Source organism: Mycteria americana, chromosome 28, assembly GCF_035582795.1.
Source record: "Mycteria americana isolate JAX WOST 10 ecotype Jacksonville Zoo and Gardens chromosome 28, USCA_MyAme_1.0, whole genome shotgun sequence".
Classification (NCBI taxonomy): domain Eukaryota; kingdom Metazoa; phylum Chordata; class Aves; order Ciconiiformes; family Ciconiidae; genus Mycteria; species Mycteria americana.
The window spans coordinates 60,029-83,379 of NC_134392.1; the positions used below are offsets into that span (position 1 = coordinate 60,029).

General features: G+C 67.1%; 2 protein-coding genes across 5 annotated transcripts in view; both read right to left on the reverse strand.

Annotated features, from left to right (window-relative positions):
• Positions 1 to 5,651, reverse strand: part of NOTCH3 (notch receptor 3) — a 65,409-nt gene extending 59,758 nt beyond the window's left edge. Inside the window, exon 1 of the mRNA XM_075525821.1 lies at positions 5,494 to 5,651. Within this exon, the coding sequence (XP_075381936.1) occupies positions 5,494 to 5,578 (85 nt within the window). The 5' untranslated portion in view covers positions 5,579 to 5,651. The remainder of the gene's footprint in view (positions 1 to 5,493) is intronic.
• A 4,985-nt stretch (positions 5,652 to 10,636) lies between these two features.
• On the reverse strand, positions 10,637 to 22,628 carry EPHX3 (epoxide hydrolase 3). Of its 4 annotated transcripts, none has more exons than XM_075525876.1 (7): positions 22,597 to 22,628; positions 19,026 to 19,289; positions 16,280 to 16,365; positions 15,844 to 16,181; positions 13,519 to 13,622; positions 13,083 to 13,231; positions 10,637 to 10,909 (listed from the first exon to the last, which is right to left on the reverse strand). In XM_075525876.1, exons 2-7 carry the CDS (start codon positions 19,269 to 19,271, stop codon positions 10,681 to 10,683), a joined length of 1,152 nt encoding a protein of 383 aa, XP_075381991.1. In that variant the 5' UTR covers positions 19,272 to 19,289; positions 22,597 to 22,628; the 3' UTR covers positions 10,637 to 10,680. The 4 variants fall into 4 exon arrangements, with proteins under 4 accessions (XP_075381991.1, XP_075381990.1, XP_075381992.1 ...); XM_075525875.1 differs by lacking the exon at positions 22,597 to 22,628 and adding an exon at positions 22,475 to 22,573; XM_075525877.1 differs by lacking the exon at positions 22,597 to 22,628 and adding an exon at positions 22,419 to 22,525.
• Positions 22,629 to 23,351: the final 723 nt, after the last annotated feature.

Consider the following 23,351-nt stretch of genomic DNA (forward strand, 5'->3'; position numbering starts at 1 on the left):
CCCCCAGCCCCACATGCTGCCCCCCAAGTGTCTCCCCCCCCAACCCTCGACTCCTGCCCCACAACTGCCCCCCAGCCCCACACATCCCAGCCCCCCAACTACCTGCCCCCCAACCAGCTCCCCCCAGCCCCACATGCTGCCCCCCAAGTGTCTCCCCCCCAACCCTCGACTCCTGCCCCACAACTGCCCCCCAGCCCCACACATCCCAGCCCCCCAACTACCTGCCCCCCAACCAGCTCCCCCCAGCCCCACATGCTGCCCCCCAAGTGTCTCCCCCCCCCAACCCTCGACTCCTGCCCCACAACTGCCTGCCCCACAACTGCCTGCCCCACATGCTGCCCCCCAACCCAGCACCCTGGGCCCCGCCGTGGGGCCGGGACCCCCTCGCAGGCCGGGGACCACCCGCCCCGTCCCCCCCCTCCCCCCCCCCGAGGGACCCAAGGCCGTGGGAACAGCGGGGGAGGGGCAGTTGGGGTCAGCGGGGGTCACCCACGTCACCCCTCCCCCCCGCCCCCCCCCCATAGCAGGGAGGGGGCACCCACCCATCCCCCCCCTCCTGGGGGGGGGCACCCGGATGCCCGGGTCCCCTCCCAGCATCCCCTGCGGGGGGGGGGGAGGGGAGGGGGAGCTCAGGCCCGGGAGCCCGGGCACCGGGGTCCCCTTTGGGTGGGGGAGGGGAGCACCCTGAGGCCGGGGTCCCCTTTGGGGTGGGGGAGGGGAGCACCCCGACACCGGGGTCCCCTTTTTGGGGTGGGGGAGGGGAGCACCCTGCGGCCGGGGTCCCCTTTTGGGGGTGGGGGAGGGGAGCACCCTGAGGCCAGGGTCCATTTAGGGTGGGGGAGGGGAGCACCCCGACACCGGGGTCCCCTTTTGGGGGTGGGGGAGGGGAGCACCCTGAGGCCGAGGTCCCATTTAGGGTGGGGGAGGGGAACACCCCGACACCGAGGTCCCCTTTTTGGGTGGGGGAGGGGAGGCACCCTGAGGCACCCTTGCACGCTCGCCGCACCCCCTGCTTGGGCCTTGCACGCTCGCTGCCTTGCACGCTCACTGCACGCTCGCCGCACGCTCCTGCACCCAGTGCTTGGGCCTTGCACGCTCGCTGCACGCTTGCTGCACCCCCTGCTTGTGCCTTGCACACTCACTGCATTGCACGCTCGCCGCGCGCTCCTGCGCCCCCCGCTTGGGCCTTGCACGCTCGCTGCCTTGCACGCTCACTGCACGCTCGCCGCACACTCGCTGCACCCTGTGCTTGGGCCTTGCACGCTCGCTGCATTGCACGCTCGCCGCGCGCTCGCTGCACCCCCTGCTTGGGCCTTGCACGCTTGCTGCATGCTCGCCGCACCCCGTGCTTGTGTGTTGCACGCTCGCTGCATTGCACGCTCGCCGTGCGCTCCTGCACCCCCCGCTTGTGCATTGCACGCTCGCCGCATGCTTGCTGCACCCGGTGCTTGTGCCTTGCACGCTCTCTGCACGCTCGCTGCATTGCACGCTCGCCGCACACTCCTGCACCCCCCGCTTGCGCATTGCATGCTCGCCGCACACTCGCCACACGCTTGCTGAACCCCATGCTTGTGCCTTGCACGCTCGCTGCATTGCATGCTCGCCGCACACTCGCTGCACCCCGTGCTTGTGCACTGCACGCTTGCCGCACGCTCGCTGCACCCGGTGCTTGGGCCTTGCACGCTCGCTGCATTGCACGCTCGCTGCACAGTTGCTGCACCCCGTGCTTGGGCCTTGCACGCTCGCCGCACGCTCGCTGCATTGCACGCTTGCCGCACGCTCGCTGCACCCCGTGCTTGGACCTTGCACACTCACTGCATTGCACGCTCGCTGCGTGCTCTTGCACCCCCTGCTTGTGCATTGCACGCTCGCCGCACGCTCCTGCACCTGGCGCTTGTGCCTTGCACGCTTGCTGCACACTTGGTGCACCCCCTGCTTGTGCCTTGCACGCTCGCTGCACACTCACTGCATTGCACGCTCACCGCACACTCGCTGCACCCCCTGCTTGTGCACTGCACGCTTGCTGCACACTCGCTGCTCCCTGCGCTTGTGCATTGCACACTCGCTGCACCCCGTGTGTGTGTTGCACGCTCGCTGCACACTTGCTGCACCCTGGCCTTTTGTGTTGCACGCTCGCTGCACACTCGGCGCCTCGTACGCTCGCTGCACCCAATGCTTGTGCGTTGTTGCACGCTCGCTGCACGCTCGCTGCATTCCACGCTTGCTGCACGCCCCCTGCACCCTGTGCTTGTGCATTGCACGCTCACCGCACGCTCGCTGCACCCTGTGCTTGTGTTGCACGCTCGCTGCACGCTCACTGCATTCTGTGCTTGTGCGTTGCACGCTCGCTGCACTCACCGCACCCCATGCTTGTGCGTCGCACACCTGACGCATTGCACACTTGCTGCACGCTCGCTGCACCCCGTGCTTGTGCGTTGCACGCTCGCTGCACAGTTGCTGCACCCTGGGCTTGTGCGTTGCACACTCATTGCATCGCACACTTGTTGCACGCTTGCTGCACGCCACGCTTGTGCATTACACGCTCACCGCATGCTCGCTGCACCCCGCGCTTGTGCATTGCACGCTCGCTGCACCCCGTGCGTGTGTTGCACGCTTGCTGCACACTCGTTGCACCCCATGCTTGCGCGTTGCACGCTCACTGCATTGCACACTCGTTGCACCCCGTGCTTGTGCGTTGCACGCTTGCTGCATTGCACACTCACTGCACCCCACACTTGTGTGTTGCACACTCGCTGCACGCTCGCTGCATTGCACGCTCGCTGCACCCCGTGCTTGTGCGTTGCATGCTCACTGCCTTGCACGCTTGTTGCACGCTCGTTGCACGCCACGCTTATGCATTACACGCTCACCGTATGCTCGCTGCACCCTGCACTTGTGCATTGCACGCTCGCTGCACACTTGCTGCACACTCGTTGCACCCCGTGCTTCCATGTTGCACGCTCACTGCATTGCACGCTTGTTGCACGCTCACTGCATTGCACACTCGCTGCACCCCGTGCTTGTGCACTGCACGCTTGCTGCATTGCACGCTCACCGCACGCTCGCTGCACCCCACACTTGTGCGTTGCACACTCGCTGCATGCTCCCTGCATTGCACACTCGCTGCACCCCGCGCTCGTGCGTTGCACGCTCGCTGCATTGCACGCTTGTTGCACGCTTGCTGCACCCCACGCTTGTGCATTACACGCTCACCGCAGGCTCGCTGCACCCCGCACTTGTGCATTGCACGCTCGCTGCACCCCGTGCGTGTGTTGCACGCTCGCTGCACGCTCGGTGCACACTCACTGCACCCCACGCTTGCGCGTTGCACGCTCACTGCATTGCACACTCCTTGCACCCCGTACTTGTGCGTTGCACGCTCGCTGCATTGCACACCCACTGCACCCCGTGCTTGTCCGTTGCACACTCACTGCACGCTTGCTGCACCCCGCACTTGTGTGTTGCACACTCGCTGCACGCTCCCTGCGTTGCACGCTGGCTGCACCCCGTGCTCGTGCATTGCACGCTTGCTACCCACCCACTGCACCCTGCGCTCGTGCGTCGCACGCTTGCTGCATTGCACGCTCACCGCACGCTTGCTGCACCCTGCACTTGTGTGTTGCACACCCGCTGCATTGCACGCCCGCTGCACGCTCCCTGCATTGCACGCTCGCCGCACCCCGCGCTCGTGCGTTGCACGCTCGCTGCGTTGCACGCTCGCCGCACGCTCGCCGCACCCCGCGCTCGTGCGTTGCACGCTCGCCGCGTTGCACGCTCGCCGCACGCTCGCCGCACCCCGCGCTCGTGCGTTGCACGCTCGTTGCACGCTCGCTGCACCCGCACTCGTGCGTTGCACGCTCGCTGCATTGCACGCTCGCCGCACGCTCGCCGCACCCCGTGCTCGTGCGTTGCACGCTCGCTGCGTTGCACGCTCGCTGCACGCTCGCTGCACGCTCGCTGCACGCTCCCCGCCTTGCACGCTCGCTGCCCCCCGCCCTGCCCCCATCCCAGCATGCCCCACGAGCCCCGCACCCCCCAAATCCCTGCCCCCCCATCCCGTCATGCACCGCGGGGCGCAGCAGCCTCCCCCCCCCCCCCCCCCCCAAATCCCCGCACCCCCAAATCGCTGCCCCCCCCCCTTCCCCTCCCCCCCCCCCCCGCGCCGTTCCCACGGCCTGGCCCCTCCCCCCTCCCGGGTGTTCCCCCCTCCCCCCCCAGGCCCCTCCCCCCCCGCCCGTCCCCGCGTTCCCACGGTCCCGCCAACCCCCCCCCTCCCCCCCCCGAGCACCGGCATCTCCCCCCTCCCCCCCCTTAAAACCGGCTCCGGTCCCCGCGCCCCTCCCCCACCTTCCCACGGTCCCGCTCCCCCCTCCCCCCCACCCCAGTCCCGGGGCCGCCGCTCCCCCACCCCCCCCCCCTCCCCCCCCGCCCCAGTTGAGCCCAGTTGGGCCCGGTTTAACCCCAGTTTAGTCCCGGTTCCACCCCTCCCCCCCCTCCCCTTCTCTCTCCAAACTTTTTCCGCGCCGCCAAAGTGCGGCCGCGCCGCCCCTCCCCCACCCCGGGACCCACCGGGCTCGACCGCGACTAAACCGGGACTAAACCGGGACTAAACCGGGTGGGCTCACCCCCCCCCCCCCACCCCCCACCCCGGTCGGGTCGGTCCAGAAGCTGCTCCCGAGCCCCCGGCCCGGCCCGGCTCAGCCCCGGGCCCGCTTGGGCTCAGCTCGGCTCAGCCCGGCCCGGTTGGTCCCGGCTCAGCCCCGGTCCGGTTCCCCTGGGCTCAGCCCGGTTCGGGCTCGGCTCAGCCCGGCTCATCTCAGCTCGGCTCCCTTAGTCCCGGCTCAGCGCGGCTCGTCCCGGCTCGGCTGGGTTTAGCTGGGCTCGATTCGGTTTAGTTGGGCTCGATTCGGTTTAGTTGGGCTCGGCTGGGTTTAGTTGGGCTCAGTTCGGTTTAGTTGGGCTCGATTCGGTTTAGTTGGGCTCAGTTGGGTTTAGTTGGGCTCGATTCGGTTTAGTTCGGCTCAGTTGGGCTCAGTTGGGCTCGGTTGGGTTTAGTTGGGCTCAGTTGGGTTTAGTTGGGCTCGATTCGGTTTAGTTGGGCTCGATTCGGTTTAGTTCGGCTCAGTTGGGTTTAGTTGGGCTCAATTCGGTTTAGTTGGGCTCGGTTCGGTTTAGTTCGGCTCGGTTGGGCTCGGTTGGGTTTAGTTGGGCTCAGTTGGGTTTAGTTGGGCTCGATTCGGTTTAGTTGGGCTCAGTTGGGCTCAGTTGGGCTCGGTTGGGCTCGGTTGGGTTTAGCTGGATTTAGTTGGGCTCAGTTCAGTTTAGTTGGGCTCGGTTGGGTTTAGTTCGGCTTCACCCCGCCCCCCCCCGGCCCGTTACTCCCGGCCCGGTCAGTCCCGTCCCCCCCCCCCCCGGTCGGTCCCCCCCCCCCCGGTAGTCCCGGCCCGGTCCCCCCCCCCCCCCCCCCCCCCCAGCCCCCCCGGTCCCGCTCACCTGCGGCCGCCCCCAGTCGCAGCAGCAGCAGCAGCAGCCCCGGGGTCCCCCCCCGGGCCCCCCCCGGGGTCCCCCCCCGCCCCATGGCCCGGCCCGGCCCCGCTCGGCCCCGCTCGGCCCCGGAGCCGGAGCGAGCCGCGGCCGCCGGGGCGGGGACACGCCCAGGGGGCGGGGCCGAGGCGCGGGACACGCCCGCGGGCCACGCCCAGGGAGAGGACACGCCCACAGGGCCCCGCCCAGGCGGAGCCGGCCGCCCCCCGGAGCCGCCCCCCCCCCCCCCGGGACCCCCAGCACCCAGCGGGGACGGGGGGGGGGGGGGAGGGGCACCCGTGGGGGACTCAGCCCCACAGCACCCATGGTGCAGGTGCTCCGCCCCACGGCACCCTACATGTGGGTGCTCCGCCCCACGGCACCCTTCACGTGGGTGCTCAGCCCCACAGCACCCTATATAGGGGTGCTCAGCCCCGCAGCACGTATCGTGTGGGTGCTCAGCCCCACAGCACCCTACATATGGGTGCTCAGCCCCACAGCACCCATGGTGTAGGTGCTCAGCCCCACGGCACCCTTCACGTGGCTGCTCAGCCCCACGGCACCCTACATGTGGGTGCTCAGCCCCGCAGCATGTATCGTGTGGGTGCTCAGCCCCACGGCACCCATGGTGCAGGTGCTCCGCCCCACGGCACCCTACATGTGGGTGCTCAGCCCCGCAGCACGTATCGTGTGGGTGCTCAGCCCCACAGCACCCTTCACGTGGGTGCTCAGCCCCACAGCACCCTACATATGGGTGCTCCGCCCCGCAGCACCCTTCACGTGGGTGCTCCGCCCCACGGCACCCTACATGTGGGTGCTCAGCCCCGCAGCACGTATCGTGTGGGTGCTCAGCCCCACGGCACCCATGGTGCAGGTGCTCCGCCCCACGGCACCCTACATGTGGGTGCTCCGCCCCACGGCACCCATGGTGCAAGTGCTCAGCCCCACGGCACCCTCCCTGTGGGTGCTCAGCCCCACGGCACCCTTCGTGTGGGTGCTCAGCCCCCCAGCACGCATCGCGTGGGTGCTCAGCCCCACGGCACCCTACATAGGAGTCCTCAGCCCCACGGCACCCATGGTGTGGGTGCTCAGCCCCACAGCACCCTTCACGTGGCTGCTCAGCCCCCGGCACCCTACATGTGGGTGCTCAGCCCCGCAGCACGTATCGTGTGGGTGCTCAGCCCCACGGCACCCTACATGTGGGTGCTCAGCCCCACAGCACCCTTCACGTGGGTGCTCAGCCCCACAGCACCCTATATAGGGGTGCTCAGCCCCGCAGCACGTATCGTGTGGGTGCTCAGCCCCACGGCACCCATGGTGCAGGTGCTACGCCCCACGGCACCCTACATGTGGGTGCTCAGCTCCACAGCACCCTATATAGGGGTGCTCAGCCCCACAGCACCCTCCCTGTGGGTGCTCAGCCCCGCAGCACGTATCGTGTGGGTGCTCAGCCCCACGGCACCCATGGTGCAGGTGCTCAGCCCCACGGCACCCTACATGTGGCTGCTCAGCCCCACGGCACCCTTCGTGTGGGTGCTCAGCCCCCCAGCACGCATCGCGTGGGTCCTCAGCCCCACAGCACCCTACATGTGGGTGCTCAGCCCCACAGCACCCTTCACGTGGGTGCTCAGCCCCACAGCACCCTACATATGGGTGCTCCGCCCCGCAGCACCCTTCACGTGGGTGCTCAGCCCCACGGCACCCATGGTGCAGGTGCTCCGCCCCACGGCACCCTCCCTGCGGGTGCTCAGCCCCACAGCACCCATGGTGCAGGTGCTCCGCCCCACGGCACCCTACATGTGGGTGCTCAGCCCCGCAGCACCCTATATAGGGGTGCTCAGCCCCGCAGCACGTATCGTGTGGGTGCTCAGCCCCACAGCACCCATGGTGCAGGTGCTCAGCCCCACGGCACCCTCCCTGTGGGTGCTCAGCCCCACGGCACCCATGGTGTGGGTGCCCCGGCCCCTAGCACCCTCCCTGGGGCTGCCCCGCCCTCCCGGATCCCCCCCGGGTGGGGGAGGGGCATGCAGCTGTTCCCCCCCTCCCCCCCCTCTCCCCCCCCCCCGCAGCAGCTGCCGGGCCCGGCGCCAGGCGGGGGACAGACCCCCACCCCCACCCCCACCCCCACCCCCGCCCCCGCCCCTCCCCCACCAGGAGGGACCCCGGCGGCCGGGCCCGGCCCCGCCCCCACCCCGCGGGTTTTTCTGGTTCTGCCCCAAAAAAAAAAAAAAAAAAAAAAGTCGCTCGGGAACATTCCTGCGGTCGGCTGGGCGCTGGCACCCATGGGTGCTGGCACTGGCACCCGGGACCTGGCTCTGGCACCCATGGGTGCTGGCACTGGCACCCTGGGGCTGGGCACTGGCTCCAAGGGCCTGGCTCTGGCACCCATGGGTGCTGGTAGTGGCACCTGGGTGCCGGTACTGGCACTGTGGGGCTGAGCAGTGGCACCCATGGGTGCTGGTACTGGCTCCAAGGGCCTGGCTCTGGCACCCATGGGTGCTGGCACTGGCACCTGGGACCTGGCTCTGGCACCCATGGGTGCTGGCACTGGCATCTGGGACACGGCATGGGCACCCATGGGTGCTGGCACTGGCACCTGGGTGCTGATACTGGTACTGTGGGGCTGAGCAGTGGCACCCATGGGTGCTGGCACTGGCACCCGGGACCTGGCTCTGGCACCCATGGGTGCTGGCACTGGCACCTGGGTGCTGGTACTGGCACTGTGGGGCTGAGCACTGGCACCCATGGGTGCTGGCACTGGCACCCAGGACCTGGCTCTGGCACCCATGGGTGCTGGCACCGGCATCTGGGACATGGCATGGGCACCCATGGGTGCTGGCACTTGCACCTGGGACCTGGCTCTGGCACCCATGGGTGCTGGCACTGGCACCTGGGTGCTGATACTGGTACTGTGGAGCTGAGCAGTGGCACCCATGGGTGCTGGCACTGGCTCCAAGGGCCTGGCTCTGGCACCCAGGGGTGCTGGCACTGGCATCTGGGACACGGCATGGGCACCCATGGGTGCTGGCACTGGCACCTGGGTGCTGGTACTGGCACTGTGGGGCTGAGCAGTGGCACCCATGGGTGCTGGCACTGGCACCCAGGACCAGGCTCTGGCACCCATGGGTGCTGGCACTGGCACCTGGGTGCTGATACTGGTACTGTGGGGCTGAGCAGTGGCACCCATGGGTGCTGGTACTGGCTCCAAGGGCCTGGCTCTGGCACCCATGGGTGCTGGCACTGGCACCTGGCTCTGGCACCCATGGGTGCTGGCACTGCCACCCAGGACCTTATACTGGCACCCGTGGCCTGGCACTGGCACCCGGGGCCGGCGCTGTCCCCCATGGGTGCCCACTCACGCTGGCACTGTGGGTGCAGCACCCACCCCCTGCCACCCGCGTCTCCTCGGGTCCCCCCAACCCCCCCCTCCCCCCCCCCCCCCCGACGCCTGGGTCCCCGCAGGGTGGGGGAGGGGTGTCCCCAAGCGTCCCCTCCCCCGACAGCACCCACCGCTGGCGACAAACGACTTTATTCAGGGCACCCTCCAGATGTGGGGTCCCCACCCAGATGTGGGGTCTCCACCGAGGTGCTGGGGTCCCCTTCCAGATGTGGGGTCCCCACCCAGATGTTGGGGTCCCCACCCGGGTGCTGGGGTCCCCACCCAACCACCACGGCCCCATCCAGATGTTGAGGCCCTCACCCAGATGTTGGGTCCCCACCCAGATGCTGGGTCTCCCCCACCCCCACGTGTTGGGTCCCCTCCACCCCCCAGATGTTGGGGTCCTCACCCAGATGTTGGGGTTCCCACCCAACCACCACAGCCCCATCCAGATGTTGAGGCCATCCCCCAGATGTTGCCCCCCGATGTTGAAACCCACACCCAGATGTTGGGTCCCCACCCAGATGCTGCCCCCCCAGATGTTGGGGTGCTCACCCAGATGTTGGGGTTCCCACCACCCCCGTCCAGATGTTGAGGCCCTCACCCAGATGTTGCCCCCCCAGTGTTGAGTTCCCCACCCATCTGTTGGGGTCCCCACCCAGATGTTGGGGTCCCCACCCAACCACCACAGCCCCCATCCAGATGTGGAAGCCCTCACCCAGATGTTAGGTCCCCACCCAGATGCTGGGGGCCCCCAACCCGCCAGATTTTGGGGTCCCCACCCAACCACCACGTCCCCATCCAGATGTTGAGGCCCTCACCCACATGTTGGGTCCCCTCCACCCCCCAGATGTTGGTGTCCTCACCCAGATGTTGCCCCCATGTTGAGTTCCCCATCCAGATGTTGAGGCCCTCACCCACATGTTGGGGTTCCCACCCAACCACCATGCCCCCATCCAGATGTTGGGTTCCCCACCCAGATGTTGGGTCCCCACCCAGATGTTGGGTCCCCTCCCATATTTCAGGGTCCCCACCCAACCCCCACGGCCCCATCCAGATGTTGAGGCCCTCACCCAGATGTTGGGGTCCCCCCAGATGTTGGGGTCCTCACCCAGATGTTGGAGTTCCCACCCAACCACCACAGCCCCCATCCAGATGTTGGGGTCCTCATCCATATGTTGGGTGCCCACCCAGACGTTGGGTCCCCATCGAGATTTTGGGTGCCCACCCAGATTTCGGGGTCCCCACCCAACCCCCACGGCCCCATCCAGATGTTGAGGCCCTCACCCACATGTTGGGTCCCCTCCACCTCCCCCCAGATGTTGGGGTCCTCACCCAGATGTTGGCCCCCCCATGTTGAGTTCCCCACCCAGACATCGGGTCCCCATCGAGATGTTGGGTGCCCACCCACATTTTGGGGTCCCCACCCAACCCCCATGGCCCCATCCAGATGTTGAGGCCCTCACCCACATGTTGGGTCCCCTCCACCCCCCCAGATGTTTGGGTCCTCACCCAGATGTTGCCCCCCCCCATGTTGAGTTCCCCACCCAGATGTTGGGTCCCCCACCCAGACGTTGGGTCCCCATCGAGATGTTGGGTGCCCACCCAGATTTCGGGGTCCCCACCCAACCCCCACGGCCCCATCCAGATGTTGAGGCCCTCACCCACACGTTGGGTCCCCTCCCCCCTCCCCTCCCCCCTCCAGATGTTGACTTCCCCCTCCCAGCTCCCCTCCCACCCCCAACCCGCCCCAAGGTCGGGAGCACCCATGGGTGCGGCTACGGGCGCTGGTCGCCCCCACCCAGGAAGTCGCTGAGCAGGTGGGCGAGGGGGCGGGGCTGGTCCTCGGGCAGCCAATGGCTGGCGCCGGGCAGCAGGCGGAGGCGGGCAGCGGGGCGCAGGCAGCGGTGCAGGCAGGGGCCCAGGCGGGCGTCCAGGAAGGCGTCGTGGGTGCCCCACAGCAGGAGGGTGGGGAGCGGGGGGGGCTCCCGGGGGATGGGGGTGTCCCTGGGGGGAGGGGGGGGTCAGGGGGCACCCGGATGTGGGGGGGGGGGGGGGGGAAGCCCCATGGGAGCGCCCCAATGTGGAGGGACCCCAATGGGGGGCACCCCAAGATGGAGGGACCCAATGGGAGCACCCCAAGATGGAGGGACCCAGTGGGGGCACCCCAACATGGAGCACCCCGACTGAGGCACCTCAATGGGGCACCCTGAAATGGGGGCACCCCAATGGGAGCACCCCAAAATGGAGGGACCCAATGGGGGGCACCCCAACATGGAGAACCCCAGTGGGGGCACCCCAACATGGAAGGACCCCAATGGGAGCACCCCAAAATGGGGGCACCCAAATGGGTGCACCCCCCATGTGAGCACCCCAAAACCGAGCACCCCAATGGGAGCACCCCAAAATGGAGCACCCCAACCGGGAGCACCCCAACTGGGAGCACCCAACCGGGATCACCCAACTGGGAGCACCCAACTGGGATCACCCAACCGGGAGCACCCAAAGGAGCACCCCAACCAGGAGCACCCAACTGGGATCACCCCAACTGGGATCACCCAACTGGAAGCACCCAACTGGGATCACCCAACCGGGAGCACCCAATGGGGTTCACCCAATGGGGAGATCCCACCCCCACCGGCACCCCAACCGGGATCACCCCAACTGGGAGCACCCAAAAAAGGAGCACCCCAAACAGGAGCACCCAACTGGGATCACCGCAACTGGGAGCACCCAACTGGGAGCACCCAACCGGGAGCACCCAACGGGGTTCACCCAATGGGGAGATCCCACCCCCACCGGCACCCCAACTGGGATCACCCCAACCGGGATCACCCCAACTGGGATCACCCCAACCGGGATCACCCCAACTGGGATCACCCAACTGGAAGCACCCAACTGGGAGCACCCCAACCAGGAGCACCCAACTGGGAGCACCCCAACTGGGATCACCCAACCAGGAGCACCCAATGGGGTTCACCCAACGGGGAGATCCCACCCCCACTGGCACCCCAACTGGGATCACCCAACCGGGATCACCCAACTGGGAGCACCCAACTGGGATCACCCCAACCGGGATCACTCAACTGGAAGCACCCAACTGGGAGCACCCCAACCGGGATCACCCAACTGGGAGCACCCCAACTGGGAGCACCCGAACTGGGAGCACCCAACTGGGATTACCCCAACTGGGAGCACCCAACTGGGATCACCCAACTGGGATCACCCCAACTGGGAGCACCCAACTGGGATTACCCCAACTGGGAGCACCCAACCGGGATCACCCCAACCGGGATCACCCCAACCAGGATCACCCAACTGGGATCACCCCAACTGGGAGCACCCAACTGGGAGCACCCCAACTGGGAGCACCCAAAAAAGGAGCACCCCAACCAGGAGCACCCAACTGGGATCACCCAACCGGGAGCACCCAACGGGGTCCACCCAACGGGGAGATCCCACCCCCACCAGCACCCCAACCGGGAGCACCCAACCGGGATCACCCAACTGGGAGCACCCAAATGGGATCACCCCAACTGGGAGCACCCAACTGGGAGCACCCCAACCAGGAGCACCCAACCGGGAGCACCCAATGGGGTTCACCCAACGGGGAGATCCCACCCCCACTGGCACCCCAACTGGGATCACCCAACCGGGATCACCCCAACTGGGAGCACCCAACTGGGATCACCCAACTGGGATCACCCCAACTGGGAGCACCCAACTGGGATCACCCCAACCGGGATCACCCCAACCGGGATCACCCAACTGGGAGCACCCAACTGGGATCACCCCAACTGGGAGCACCCAACTGGGAGCACCCAACTGGGATCACCCCAACTGGGAGCACCCAACTGGGATTACCCCAACTGGGAGCACCCAACCGGGATCACCCAACCGGGAGCACCCAACTGGGATCACCCAACTGGGATCACCCAACCGGGAGCCCCCAACCGGGAGCACCCAACCGGGATCACCCAACCGGGAGCACCCAACTGGGAGCACCCAACCGGGAGCACCCAACGGGGTCCACCCAACGGGGAGATCCCACCCCCACCCGCCCCCCACCCGGGAGCCCCCAACCCCCTCACAGCCCCCCCGAGAGCACCCGACCTTGGCACCCCCAAGCCGGGTGGGGTCCCCCCCCCCCCTCCCCTCCCCCCACCCCTCCCCCCCCTACCGGAAGAGGTTGCGGTAGTAGTGGAGGGGCGGGGTCAGCCCCCCCGGCTGGGAGAGCGCGTAGAGGTAGGCGTCCACCTCCTCCGCCCGCAACCGCCGCGCCGGGTCCCGGATCCCCGTCCAAGGTCCCGTCAGGATGATCTTCACCAGCTCCGGGGGCACCCAGGAGGACGGGAGGCGCGGGTGAGGCCACCACCCCCCCCCCCCAAAAAGAGGTGACAAAGGACCTCGGCTCGGGGGGGGGGGGGGGGCGGTGGCCTCGTCTAAGACCTCCCCGTCCTTCCTCGGTGGCCCCGGCGTCGAGCGAGGGCCCAACGGGGTGGTTCCTCCTCGAGGGGTTCTTGAGGAGCTTCTCGGGTTGGGGGGGTGGGGGAGGTGGCACGGAGGGGCCCGGGGGCCGAGGCGGGGCCAAGGGGGACGTGGGGATGGGGTCTCACCTCAAAGTCCGCCAAGGAGAGGAGGAGCTCGGGCAGCCAGGGCAGCTGGAAGAGGAAGATGTAGCTGGAGCGGAGGAGCTGGGAGGGGTGGCAGGCGGTGAAAGCTGCGGCGGGAGAGGGGCACCCGGGTCAGCGGCCGCCGCGGGGGACCCCAACCCGGCCGCGGGGCGGGGCCGGTACCTGGTGGTACCACCGCAAGAGATGGCAGCTGATGGCACGGCCGTGGGAGGCGGCAACCGATGGCACGGTCATGAGATGGCAGCCGATGGTGTGGCCATGGGAGATGGCACCCAGCGGCCTTGGCCATGGGAGATGGCACCCAATGGTGTGGCCATGAGATGGCACCTGATGGCATGGTCATGAGATGGCAGCCGATGGTGTGGCCATGAGATGGCACCCGATGGCACGGTCATGAGATGGCACCCAATGGTGTGGCCATGAGAGATGGCACCCAGTGGCCTTGGCCATGAGAGATGGCACCCGATGGTGTGGCCATGAGATGGCACCTGATGGCATTGGCCATGGGAGATGGCACCCAGTGGCCTTGGCCATGAGAGATGGCACCTGATGGTGTGGCCATGGGAGATGGCACCTGATGGCATGGCCATGAGATGGCACCTGATGGTGTGGCCATGAGATGGCACCCGATGGCACGGTCATGAGATGGCACCCGATGGTGTGGCCATGAGAGATGGCACCCAGCGGCCTTGGCGATGGGAGATGGCACCCAATGGTGTGGCCATGAAAGATGGCACCCAGTGGCACGGTCATGAGATGGCACCCGATGGCATTGGCCATGGGAGATGGCACCCAGTGGCCTTGGCCATGAGAGATGGCACCCGATGGTGTGGCCATGAGAGATGGCATCTGATGGCATGGTCATGAGATGGCACCCAATGGTGTGGCCATGAGATGCACCCGATGGTGTGGCCATGAGAGATGGCACCCAGTGGCACGGTCATGAGATGGCAGCCGATGGCACTGGCCATGGGAGATGGCACCCAGTGGCCTTGGCCATGAGAGATGGCACCCGATGGCATGGTCATGAGATGGCACCCGATGGTGTGGCCATGAGAGGTGGCACCCAGTGGCCTTGGCCATGAGAGATGGCACCCGATGGTGTGGCCATGAGAGATGGCACCCAATGGCATTGGCCATGGGAGATGGCACCCAACAGCGTGATCATGAGAGATGGCACCCGATGGCTTTGGCCATGGGAGATGGCACCCGATGGTGTGGTCATGAAAGATGGCACCCAACGGCATTGGCCATGAGAGATGGCACCCAACGGCATTGGCCATGAGAGATGGCACCCAACGGTGTGGCCATGAGAGATGGCACCTGATGGCACAGCCATGAGATGGCACCGATGGCAATGCCATGAGAGATGGCACCCAACAGCGTGACCATGAGAGATGGCACCCAACGGTGTGACCATGAGAGATGGCACCTGATGGCACGGCTGTAAGAGATGGCACCCAATGACACGGCCATGAGGTGGCACCTGATGGCATTGGCCGTGAGAGACGGCACCCAACAGTGTGGCCGTTGGAGATGGCACCCAAGGGCATGGTTGTAAGAGATGGCACCCAATGACACGGCCATGAGGTGGCACCTGATGGCATTGGCCATGAGATGGCACCCGATGGCACAGCCATGAGATGGCACCCGAAGGCACAGCCAGGAGAGATGGCACCCAACAGTGCGACCATGAGAGATGGCACCTGATGGCACGGCTGTAAGAGATGGCACCCAATGACACGGCCATGAGGTGGCACCCGATGGCATTGGCCGTGAAGAGATGGCACCTGATGGCATGGTCACAAGATGGCACCTGATGGCACGGCCATGAGAGACGGCACCCAACAGTGTGACCATGAGAGATGGCACCCGATGGCACGGCCATGAGAGGTGGCACCCAATGACACGGCCATGAGGTGGCACCCGATGGCATTGGCCATGAGAGATGGCACCCAACAGTGTGGCCGTTGGAGATGGCACCCAAGGGCATGGTCGTAAGAGATGGCACCCAATGACACGGCCATGAGATGGCACCCGATGGCACGGCCGTGAGAGATGGCACCCGACGGTGTGGCCATGAGATGGCACCTGATGGCACGGCCATGAGAGGTGGCACCCAATGACACGGCCATGAGGTGGCACCCGATGGCACCATGGTGGCAGGTCACAGCCACCCGAGGTGGAACCCCACAGCACCTCCAGGAGAACCGGCACCCATCCGCGGCACAGCCGCAAGAGATGCCACCCGATGGCCCGGTCCACCCCCAGGTGCCCCACCCCGTCCCCCAAGAAGCCACCGGTTACCTGCCATGACGGCCCGCTGAGGAGCATCCATGACGACCAACTTCTCCACCATGGCCGGGTGGCTGGTGGCCAACTCCCAGGCCAGAAGTCCACCCCAGTCGTGTCCCACCAAGATGCACTTGGGGGACGCCGCGGTGGCATCGGTGGCCTCCGTCGTCTCGCCCTGCCCGTTGGGTGTCCCCAAGATCTCGATGACCTGGCGGATGTCCTCCAGGAGGACCTCCAGCCGGTAGCTGTCCTTGCCCGGTGGCTTCTCAGAAGCTCCGTAACCCCGAAGATCCAGGGCCACCACCCGGTACTGGGTGCTGAACTCCTGCAGCAGATGCCTCCAGCAGAACCTGGGAGGAGGAAGATGAGGGTGAGGGTGACGCCGGGGTGGGGGGGGGGGGTGGTGGCACCCGGTGTCACCCCTGACCCCACCCTTGGTGGCACCCACCAGTTTTGGGGGAAGCCGTGGAGGAGCAGCATCAACGGGGCCGTGGTGGGACCCCGGGCGACGTAGTGGAGCCGCAGCCCCGAGTCCTGGGGGGGGGGGGGGGGGGGTCAGTGGGGGTCGGGGGGGGGTCAGGGGGGTGCCCCCACCCCAAAACCACCCCCCCCCCACCCATAACCCCCCCCCCCCCGGACCCCCAAATCCCCCCCCGAGTCCCCCAAGAACCCCCAGGACCCCCCTGAGATGCCCAGAAGATCCCCCAAGCCCCCTCAGACACCCTCAGGGCCCCCCCAAATCCTCCCTGAGCCCCCCCCCGGACCCCCCAAAGCCCCCCCGACCCCCCCTGACCCCCCCCGAATCCCCCCAAAAGCCCCCCCAGAGCCCCCCCCCCGCCCCCCCAGACCCCTGGGACCCCCCTGAGCCCCCCCCCCGACACCCCCCAAACCCCTCCGAGATCCCACCAGGAGTCCCAGAGCCCCCCCCCCCCAAGCCCCCTCTGCCCCCCCCGGGCACCCCAAGACCCCCCCAAAGCCCCCCTGACCCCCAAGACCCCCTCTGGGACCCCCCAGAATCCCCCCAAAAGCCCCCCCAGGACCCTCCCGTGACCTCCAGGACCCCCCAACACCCCCCAAATCCTCCCAGACCCCCCCCGGACCCCCCCAAGATGCCCCCTGAGACCCCCAGGACCCCCCCCAGGACTCTCAGGACCCCCCAAAACCCCCCAAGTCCTATCAGGTCCCCCCAGGAACCCCCAAAACACCCAAAAAGCCACTCCCCAGTCCCACAAGACCCCCCCGGACCCCCCCAAATCCCCCCAGGACCCCCCAAATCCCTCAACTCCCCCCAAAATCCCCCCAGGACCCCCCCAAATCCCCCCAGGAACCCCCCACATCCCCTCAAAATCCCCCCAGGACCCCCCCACTCCCCCCAAAAATACCCCAGGAACCCCCCAAATGCCTCCCATCCCCCCCCAGCCCCTCTCAAATCCCCCCAGGACCCCCCCAACCCCCCAAATCCCCCCAGGACCCCCCAAATCCCTCAAACCCCCCCAAATCCCCCCAGGACCCCCCCACATCCCCCCAAAATCCCCCCAGGACCCTCTCAAATCCCCCCAGGACCCCCCCAACTCCCCCAAAAATCCCCCCAGGACCCCCCCAGCCCCCCCCCAAAATGCCCCCAGGAACTCCCCAAATCCCCCACCGCCTCCCTGGACCCCCCCCCATGCCCCCCAATCCCCCCCCATCCCCTCAAAATCCCCCCAGGACCCCCCAAATCCCCCCAGGACCCCCCCCATCCCCCCCAATCCCCCCCCATCCCCTCAAAATCCCCCCAGGACCCCCCCAAATCCGCCAGGACCCCCCCACATCCCCCCAGATCCTTTAACCCCCCCAAAATCCCCCAGGACCCCCCCATGCCCTCAAAATCCCCCCAGGACCCCCCCAAATCCCCCAGGATCCTCCCAAATCCCCCAGGACCCCCCCACCCCCCCCCAAAATACCCCCAGGAACCCCCCAAATCCCCCACCGCCTCCGTGGACCCCCCCACATCCCCCCAAAATCCCCCCAGGACGCCCCCAAAATCCCCCAAGACCCCCCCCATCCCCTCAAAATCCCCCCAGGACCCCCCCACCCCCCCCCCAAAATACCTCCAGGAACCCCGCAAATCCCCCAGGACCCCCCAAATCCTTCAACCCCCCCCAAATCCCCCCAGCCCCCCCCCAAAATGCCCCCAGGAACTCCCCAAATCCCCCATCCCCCCCAATCCCCCCCCATCCCCTCAAAATCCCCCCAGGACCCCCCCAAATCCCCCCAGGACCCCCCCCAAAATCCCCCAGGACCCCCCCCCCCCCATCCCCTCAAAATCCCCCGCCGGACTCCCCCAAATCCCCCAGGACCCCCCCAAATCCCCCCAAAATCCCCCCAGGACCCCCCCCAAAATCCCCCAGGACCCCCCCCCATCCCCTCAAAATCCCCCCCTGGACCTCCCCAAATCCCCCCAGGACCCCCCCCAAAATCCCCCAGGACCCCCCCCCCCCCCCCATCCCCTCAAAATCCCCCGCCGGACCCCCCCAAATCCCCCAGGACCCCCCCCCCCCCATCCCCTCAAAATCCCCCCAGGACCCCCCCAAATCCCCCAGGACCTCCCCACATCCCCTTAAAATCCCCCCACACCCCCCCAAAATCCCCCCCGGAACCCCCCAAATCCGCCAGGACCCCCCCACATCCCCCCAGATCCTTTAACCCCCCCAAAATCCCCCAGGACCCCCCCCCCCCGCCCTCAAAATCCCCCCAGGACCCCCCCAAATCCCCCCAAAATCTCCCCAGGACCCTCCCAAATCCCCCAGGACCCCCCCCCATCCCCTCAAAATCCCCCCCATCCCCTCAAAATCCCCCCCCGGACCCCCCCCAAATCCCCCAGGACCCCTCCCCATCCCCCCAAAATCCCCCCCCGGACCCTCCCAAATCCCCCAGGACCCCCCCATCCCCTCAAAATCCCCCCAGGACCCCCCCAAATCCCCCAGGACCCCCCCACATCCCCCCCAAAATCCCCCCCCAGACCCTCCCAAATCCCCCCGGACCCCCCCAAATCCCCCAGGACCCCTCCCCATCCCCCCAAAATCCCCCCCCGGACCCCCCCCAAATCCCCCAGGACCCCCCCCCCCATCCCCCCAAAATCCCCCCAGGACCCCCCCTAACCCCACCCCCACCCCCACCCCAGCCCCCCCCCGAGCCCCCCGGGTCCCCCCCACCTTGAGGTGCAGGTATCGGTGCTCCCCGAAAGTGCCATCGGCCAGGCCGGGGGGGGGCCGCTCCCTCACCCGCCAGCGGAAGGTCTCCCGGGGCCCCCGGCGCAGCAGCAGCCCCAGCCCCCACAGCCCGTAGGCCACCCCCGCGGCCACCGCGGCCACCGTCACCCCCAGCCGGGCCAGCAGGCGCCACAGGGCCAGCAGCAGGCGGGTGGGGGCCAGCAGCAGCGAGCAGAGGGACAGGAGCATGGCGGGGGGAGGTGTCACCTGGGGGGGGGGGGGGGGCACCGTGTCACCGGGGCGCGCCATCCCCTGGGTGGCCCCGTCAGCGGGGTGGCCGTGTCACCGAGGTGGCCATGTCAGCAGGGTGTCACAGCCCCAGGGTGGCCTTGTCACCAAGGTGGCCATGTCCCCATAGTGGCCCCATCCCCAGGGTGGCCATGTCACCAAGGTGGGATTGTCACCAGGGTGCCCCATCCCCATGGTGGCCTTGTCACCAAGGTGGCCATGTCATCAGGGTGTCCCATCCCCACGGTGGCCATGTCACCAAGGTGGCCCCATCCCCATCATGTCACATCCCCAGGGTGGCCTTGTCACCGAGGTGGGATTGTCACCAGGGTGTCCCATCCCCATGGTGGCCCTGTCACCAAGGTGGCCCCGTCCCCATCGTGTCACAGCCCCAGGGTGGCCTTATCACCAAGGTGGCCATGTCATCAGGGTGTCCCATCCTCAGGGTGGCCATGTCACCAAGGTGGCCCCGTCCCCATCGCGTCCCATCCCCATGGTGGCCATGTCACCAAGGTGGGATTGTCACCAGGGTGTCCCAGCACCATGGTGGCCATGTCACCGAGGTGGCCATGTCCCCATAGTGGCACATCCCCAGGGTGGCCTTGTCACCAAGGTGGCCATGTCATCAGGGTGTCCCATCCCCATGGTGGCCATGTCACCAAGGTGGCCCCGTCCCCATCGCGTCACAGCCCCATGGTGGCCTTGTCACCGAGGTGGCCATGTCCCCATAGTGGCCCCTTCACCAGGGTGGCCATGTCACCAAGGTGGCCCCGTCCCCATTGCATCCCATTCCCATGGTGGCCTTGTCACCAAGGTGGGATGTCATCAGTGTGTCCTATCCCCATGGTGGCCATGTCACCAAGGTGGCCCCACCCCCATCGTGTCCCATCCCCTTGGTGGCCTTGTCACCAAGGTGGCCATGTCACCAAGGTGGCCCTGTCCCCATCGCGTCCCATCCCCATGGTGGCCTTGTCACCAAGGTGGGATTGTCACCAGGGTGTCCCATCCCCATGGTGGCCCTGTCACCAAGGTGGCCCTGTCACCAAGGTGCCATGTCCCCATGGTGTCACATCCCCATGGTGGCCTTGTCACGACGGTGGGATGTCATCAGGGTGGCCCATCCATCCCCATGGTGACCTCATCCCCAGGGTGACCATGTCACCAAGGTGCCATGTCCCCATGGTGTCCTGTCCCCATGGTGGCCCTGTCACCAGGGTGTCCCCATGCTCCCATGTCCCCACGCCCCCCGTCACCTGAGGTGCCACGTCACCATGGTGTCCCCTCCCCAGGGTGGCCCATTCCTGGTGTGTCACCAGGCTGCCCTATCATCAGGGTGTCACCATTAGGGTGTCACCGTCACCAGGGTGTCCCTGTCACCAGCGTGTCCCACCCCCGGGGTGGCCCTGTCACCAGGGTCCCATCACGGGGGGGTTCATGTCACCAGGGGGGGAGTGTGTGTGTCCATGTCACTGGGGGGGTCGATGTCACCGGGGTGTCCCTGTCACCGGGGTGTCCCCGTCACCAGGGTGTCCCTGTCACTGGGGTGCCCCTGTCACTGGGGTGTCCCAACACTGGGTGTCCCTGTCACCAAGGTGTCCCTGTCACCGGGGTGTCCCTCACCAGGGTGTCCCTGTCACCGGGGTGTCCTGACACTGGGTGTCCCTGTCACCAGGGTTTCCCTGTCACCGGGGTGTCCCTGTCACTGGGGTGTCCCGACACTGGGTGTCCCTGTCACCAAGGTGTCCCTGTCACCGGGGTGTCCCTCACCAGGGTGTCCCTGTCACCAAGGTGTCCCTGTCACCGGGGTGTCCCTCACCAGGGTGTCCCTGTCACCGGGGTGTCCCGACACTGGGTGTCCCTGTCACCAGAATGTCCCTCACCAGGGTGTCCCTGTCACCAGGGTGTCCCTGTCACTGGGGTGTCCCGACACTGGGTGTCCCTGTCACCAAGGTGTCCCTGTCACCGGGGTGTCCCTCACCAGGGTGTCCCTGTCACCAAGGTGTCCCTGTCACCGGGGTGTCCCTCACCAGGGTGTCCCTGTCACCGGGGTGTCCCGACACTGGGTGTCCCTGTCACCAGGGTTTCCCTGTCACCGGGGTGTCCCTGTCACCAAGGTGTCCCTGTCACCGGGGTGTCCCGACACTGGGTGTCCCTGTCACCGGGGGGACCCATGACTGCAGTGTCCCCGTCACCGGGGTGTCCCTGTCACCAGGGTGTCCTTGTCACCGGGGTGTCCCAACACTTCGGGGTTCTGTCATGGGGGTGTCCCTGTCACCAGGGTGTCCCTGTCACTGGGGTGTCCCGACACTGGGTGTCCCTGTCACCGGGGGGACCCATGACTGCAGTGTCCCCATCACCGGGGTGTCCCTGTCACCAGGGTGTCCCTGTCACCGGGGTGTCCCTGTCACCAGGGTGTCCCTGTCACCGGGGTGTCCCGACACTGGGTGTCCCTGTCACCGGGGTGTCCCTGTCACCAGGGTGTCCCGACACTGGGTGTCCCTGTCACCGGGGTGTCCCTGTCACCGGGGTGTCCCTGTCACTGGGGTGTCCCAAAACTGGGTGTCCCTGTCACCAGGGTGTCCCTGTCACCGGGGTGTCCCTCACCAGGGTGTCCCTGTCACCAAGGTGTCCCTGTCACTGGGGTGTCCCGACACTGGGTGTCCCTGTCACCGCGGTGTCCCTCACCAGGGTGTCCCTGTCACCGGGGTGTCCCTGTCACCAAGGTGTCCCTGTCACTGGGGTGTCCCGACACTGGGTGTCCCTGTCACCGGGGGGACCCATGACTGCAGTGTCCCCGTCACCGGGGTGTCCCTGTCACCGGGCTGTCCCGACACGGGGGTGTCCCCGTCCCTGTGGTGTCCTGACACCGGGGTGTCCCTGTCACCAGCCACCGGGGTGACGCGACTTTGGGGTGTCCTTGTCGCCGGGTGTCCCTGTCACCGGGGGTGTCCCGACACCGGGGGTGGGTCCATCACGGGGGTGTCCCTGTCACCACAGGTCCCTGTCAGTCACGGGGGTGTCGCGACACGGGTCTGTCCTGTCACCAAGGGGGTCCCTGTCGCCAGATGTCCCTGTCGCCGGGCCCCCACCACCGGGCTGTCCCCTCACCTCCGTGTCCCCGTCACCCTCTGTCCCGACAGCAGCGTGTCCCTGCCACCGCTCACCAGCCTGTCGCGACACCGGGCTGTCCCAGCCACCGGAGGGGGGGGCTCCCTGTCACCGAGTGTCCCTGTCACCACTCCCGGGGCTGTCGCGACACGGGGTCCCTGTCACCCCCCCGCCCGACCTTCTCGCGCCGCTTCCTCCGCCCGCCCGAGCTCGGCCGCGCCCGGCCCCGCCCCCTCCCGCCCATTGGTCGGCGCCGGCCGCGGGGGCAGGGGGCGGAGCCGCGCGGGCGGCAGCCAATGGGATCGCGGGGGGAGGGCGAGGGGCCGCGCGGGGGAGAGTCACGTGGGGGAGGCGGGGGGAGGGGAGCCCCGCGCGCCTTTTTCCCCTTTTTGGGCGGTTTTAATCTTTTCTGCCGGTTTTGACCCTCCCCCCCCCTCCCCCCCCCCATTTTTGACCTTTGCCCCCCCCCTCCCCCCCAGCTCTCCGCAGCCGCCCCTCCCCCAGCGCTGCCCAGGCCGATGGGGGGAGGGGCGGGGGGAGGGAGCGCGGCCCCTCCCCCACGGACCCCCCGCGGGGGCGGAACCGGCACCCAACCCCCCCCGACTGCCAACAATCGCAAGAATTCCGCCAAATTTGTAAGAATTTGTAATGACTCGGAAGAATTTGTAAGAATTTGCAAGAATTTGTAAGAATTTGCAAGAATTTGTAAGAATTTGCAAGAATTTGTAAGAATTTTCAAGAATTTGTAATAATTCATAATTTGGAAGAATTTGCAAATTTGTAATGATCTGTAATAATTTCGCTTGTAATAATTTGCAAGAATTTGCAATAATTTGTAACAGTTTATAATGATTTGTAAGAATTTGTAAGAATTTGCAAGAATTTGTAAGAAGTTTCAATAATTTGCAATAATTTATAATTTGTAAGAATTTG